The 4,773-nt window shown below is 48.5% G+C and overlaps 1 protein-coding gene across 1 annotated transcript; it reads right to left on the reverse strand.

Annotated features, from left to right (window-relative positions):
- Window positions 1-1,904: 1,904 nt before the first annotated feature.
- Window positions 1,905-4,376, reverse strand: GPR6 (G protein-coupled receptor 6). Its single transcript, XM_010989593.3, has 2 exons — window positions 4,127-4,376; window positions 1,905-3,511 (listed from the first exon to the last, which is right to left on the reverse strand). Exon 2 carries the CDS (start codon window positions 3,490-3,492, stop codon window positions 2,401-2,403), a length of 1,092 nt encoding a protein of 363 aa, XP_010987895.1. The 5' UTR covers window positions 3,493-3,511; window positions 4,127-4,376; the 3' UTR covers window positions 1,905-2,400.
- Window positions 4,377-4,773: the final 397 nt, after the last annotated feature.

Raw genomic sequence — 4,773 nt, forward strand, 5'->3', positions numbered from 1 at the left:
GCCAGAGCTTTTGCTATTTTAGTCCACTTGGATGCATCTTGGATACTAATAGAGCCTGAAACACTGATGATGCTGACTAGTCTATGACGGTTAGTTCGTTAAAAGAAATGTTAATATAACAAATGGGTAATAATGCTGATCTTCCTGGCTCTAAATTTACAGCCATTATAAAACTATATGTTTATAAAACTTGGTGTGCTTTATTGTTTTAAAAAGGTTGCAGCTCTGTTGCAAGATGATGGAGACTAGAATGCTCATTCATTTTTCTCTTGTACCTTTCCCCCTACCCGCCTCATTCCTGTGAAGTTTCTCTTGTCAAGTTCACTAATGACATTCACATTAAAAAATCTATAGTCATTGTTTTTAATCCTTATTTGAATTATTCTCTCAGCAATGTTTGACCCAATTGACTACTCCCTCCTGAAACATTTATTTCCTTTTCTTTTTTTTTTTTTTTTTTGGATCATTGTGTTCTCTTGATGTGATGGTTAATTTTACATGTCAGTTTGACTGAACCATGGGTGCCCAGACATTTGGTTGAACCTTATTCTGAGTGTGTCTGCAAGGATGTTTCTAGATGGGATTAACATTTGACTCAGTAGACTGAGTAAAGCAGATTGCCCTCCCTGATGCAAGGGGGCCTCATCCAGTGGATTGAAGAGCAGAAAAGAATAAAAGAGCTGAGTAAACTCCTGCTGCCTGATTGACCTGAGCTGGAACACTGGTCTTTTCCTGCCTTTGGTCTCTATTTGAAACATCAGTTCTTCTTGGGTTTTGAGCCCATGGGCTCTCCTGGTTCTCAGGCCTTTGGACTCAGACTGGAACCATGCCATCAGCTCTCCTAAGTGTCCAGCTTGCTGACTATAGCTCTTGCGACTTCTTAGCCTCCATAGTTGCATGAGCCAGTTCTTTTGTTTTTGTTGTTTGAGCCAATTCTTTATAATAAATCTCTTCAATGTGTATTTGTTTCCTTGTAGGCCATCTCCCCCACTAGAGTATAACACTATGAGCAGACACCTTTTGTCTATCTAGTTCATTTCTGTAGTCCCAGCCCTGAGACTGTGTCTAGAAGATAATAAGCATTCAGTAAATACTTGTGGACTATATGAGAAAATTTGCTTGTGTGTATTTTCCTAAGGCCTAAGACCAGTAACTATTTGTACTTCTGTGCATATTTCTTCATAGGTGCTCAGAGCATGTCCACATATATTGTATTTATCCTCACATCAGTCTGGAAGAAGGGGATGAGGGGAACAATTTAACTATGATTCACACCCTGTAGTGGAATGGGAATGTTTAGTTCTTGAGGATCTTAATGCCCTGTGTTTTGAAGATAAGAGTGCCTTAAAGGGGACTGCTAGGCATACCTTCATTTATCTCATGAACACAGTATATCTTGGACTCCTGTCTTAGAAGAATTTGTTTATTTTATAGGACTGTGCATTTTGCTACAAGACCTGGCCAGTAACAATAAACTCAGTCAATATGAATTTTCAACATTTAAAATTCTTTCTAGATGGAAAAACTATGTCTAAAAATTGTGATTTCAGGATTCACAAGTGCACATGTGTAAGATAAAGGAATGGTTTCCGACATCCTCTGGAGATTGTCTTCCAAACCCAGTAGCCAAGGGGGTAGATTAGTTTGCACTGATAACACCAATAATGCTTTAGTGTCCTATGAATACTGTGATGTGAATATATTACTCCCTTCTTTCCCCTCCCCAATAATCTGGATAAGGTGTTTCAGTGACAATTTGTGAACAATGTGCAAATACATATGATTTTTTTTTTACATCAAGATTTTCACAGGAGGGAGATGATACATAAAAAAACTGTTAGAGTAAATGCACTAATTAATCCAGCTCTTAAATAGTTATTCTATCATCAGTCACATGCCAAAAATTGCATTTTTATAATGTGTTTATTTGTGTACAAAATATGTTATAATTTACTGATGCATATGCAGCAAAATACTTTATCACATACAACAAAAATACACTTTTTAACCCCTTTCCCCTACCTTTTGAAAATGGCAACACTGTTCTGGCAGTTCAGCAGCTAAAAATAAAGTGCTATAATTAAGCAGTATTGGAATGTCTTCATTTGACAAATGTGATGTACAATTTGAGTATACAACCACATTTTTGTTAGTTTTTTCTCAGAACAGGAGGTTCCACATCCTGAACACTTCCAGAAGATACAAATATTTGTATATATATGTACACGTGTATACACTGTATATGTAAAGTACCAACAAGCCTCTTTGTCTTTGTAAGTTTGTTGTGTTTATGTTTATTCTTTCTTTCCAAAGTCAGAGTCACACTATTGGGATCTCACAGTTCGTCACCAAAGTCTGGCTTGTTGGGGTGTGGTGTTGGTGAGAGGGCAGAGGGAGCCTTCAGACCTCACTGGGGGACCTGGAGCGGAAGGGCACTTTGGACTGGAAACAGCCACAAAACAGGAGCCACAGGGCACGTTGGATCTCCTGGTTGCGGAAGGCATAGATAATAGGATTGATCATGGAGTTGTAGGTGGCAGGCAGCAATGTGGCATAGGTGTAGACAGCTGGGTCCTCATGGCTGCCCACCACACAGTAGATGGCAAAGGGCAGCCAGCTGGCACCGAAAGTGCCCAGCACCACGGCCAGCGTACCCACGCCCTTTCTGGTGGCTGCAAGGTGGGGTGGTGCAAGGCAGTGCTGCTGCAGCGCGATCTGGTGCGCATGACGCCAGACTACCTGGCAGATGCGCACGTACAGGTGCAACATGATGCCGAAGACAGCAAAAAAGGTGGCGGAAAGCAGCGCCACGTGGCTGCGCGTCAGCGGGCGCACCACGCTGCAGGCGGCGCGCTCTGCCAGGCAGTTCCAGCCGAGCACCGGCAGCAGCCCGAGGCCTAGGGACACCGTCCAGGTGGCGGCGAGCAGGAGATGCACACCCAACAGGGTCCGTCGCGAATAATAGGTGAGCGCGTTGTAGAGAGACAGGTAACGATCTACCGTGATGGCCAGCAGGCTGCTGACTGAGGCCGCGAAGGAGGCCACGAGGAAGCCCACAGTGAGCAGGCTTACAGTCTCCGAGGGCACCAGGTACTGGAACACGAAGTGCAGAATGAGACCGCAGCCCGCCAGCAGGTCCGCGGTTGCCAGGCTGCCCACCAGCACGAACATGGGCGTGCGCAGAGCCGGTGTGGAGGCGATGAGCGCCACTACCAGCGCATTTTCACCTGCGATCACCGTCCCCGACACGCAGAGCAGTACGTCCCATGGGTTCACTGCCGACAGCAGCAGCCCTGGTGGCCCCGCTGGCAGCTGAGAAGACAGCTCCAGCGACGCATTAGCTGCGCCGCCGACCCCCAGCGCCGCTGCCGCTGCAGGGGGCCCCCATTCAACTGTGTCCCGCGCTCCTGCCGCTGTGGCCGCTGCCGCCGCACCCTCGGCCGCCACTGCCACCACCTGGGACTCGTTGAGCGAAGATGCGCTCGCGTTCATTGCGGCTGGACGCTACACCCTGCGTGGAGAGGGAGAGGAAGCTTCAGGTGTGTGGTTCACGCCGCCAGGGTACTTCCCCGGGCGCCGGTGTCCTGCTCATATTGCCCATCCCACCCCGGGACTCCAGAACAGAACGAGGAAGCAGTGGTTTACAGCCAAAAATAAACGATACCTGTTGAATTAGTGAGCGTGTGAGTGAGTGAAATGCACAAGGCATACCCGCACTAATACCTGAGTTTTTGCACAGATATACACACGAATAACATACAGTCACGTGCACACAGATCACCTAAGTGTGCCTGTATTTGCACACGCATCGTGTGCACCAAGCTAGTGGTGTCAGCCTCTGAGAGTCCCACCCTGGCGCTGACCCGCGTGGTCAGGCGTTCGTAAACTAGGCGGCAGAGTCGCTGTCCAAGGTTCTGAAAGAGAAGTTTCTGAAATCGTGGAGCCACAGAGAACCCTGGGATAGGGGTTTTTCGGGAGAGAGGCTGAGATGTTTCTGTGTAGGAGGAGGGTGTGGAATCAAGCTTGACTCCATTTCTCCGGCTTCGGGAAGAACTCATCCCCTGGCCACTTCATCCCTTCCCCTCTCCACACTCTCAAAGTTCCCTTAGGAAGCCGGGCTGCTCACCTGAGGAGTCAGGGCTTCAGGAAATCGCCGATCATGAGCTCTGTGGCAGCGCGCCAGGCTGCGCTCCCCGCGCGAAGAGAGCCAACGCCTGAAGGTGGTGGCTGGGCTGGCAGGGAGAGGAATACGGGGCTCCTGTCGCTGTGCCGGCGCCTCCGAGAGTGAGACACACAGTAGAAGAAAAGGCGGCTACAAGTAGTGTACCCGCCGGAGATTGACAAGCAGGGCGCGGTGACGTCAGGCTCCTGGCTCCAGGATGCCAGCTCCGCACTCGCTCTTCTCGCCCGCCCATCAACTACCTTCCCCCACCATATACCCTCCCCGAACGATGTCTCTGAGGGTTCAAGGAGGGAGGAGAAGCCAGAGGACCGCCGCCAGTCCAGAACATCCAGGAATGAGATGGGGGAAAGCGGAAAGGGAAAAAGGAGTGAAGACTTTGAGGCCAGGCAAGGAGGGTGACCTGGGAGGGGAGGGGTGAGGGATGAGTTGCACTGGCCAGACAGCAAAGCCCAGGGTCAAAGGTCATTTGGAGGCTAGATTGAAGAAGAAGCCCTAGAGAAGGGAGAGCTTGGGGCAGGGAGGTCTGTCATCAGACTTCCCTGCCTCAACCTTAAAAAAAAAATAAATGTATAGGCACAGGAATGAACTGG

This window comes from Camelus dromedarius, chromosome 6 (assembly GCF_036321535.1).
Source record: "Camelus dromedarius isolate mCamDro1 chromosome 6, mCamDro1.pat, whole genome shotgun sequence".
Classification (NCBI taxonomy): domain Eukaryota; kingdom Metazoa; phylum Chordata; class Mammalia; order Artiodactyla; family Camelidae; genus Camelus; species Camelus dromedarius.

Coding starts and splice junctions, on each gene's coding strand:
- GPR6 (XM_010989593.3), bottom strand. CDS start 3,492: ATGAACGCGAGCGCATCTTCGCTCAACGAGTCCCAGGTGGTGGCAGTG.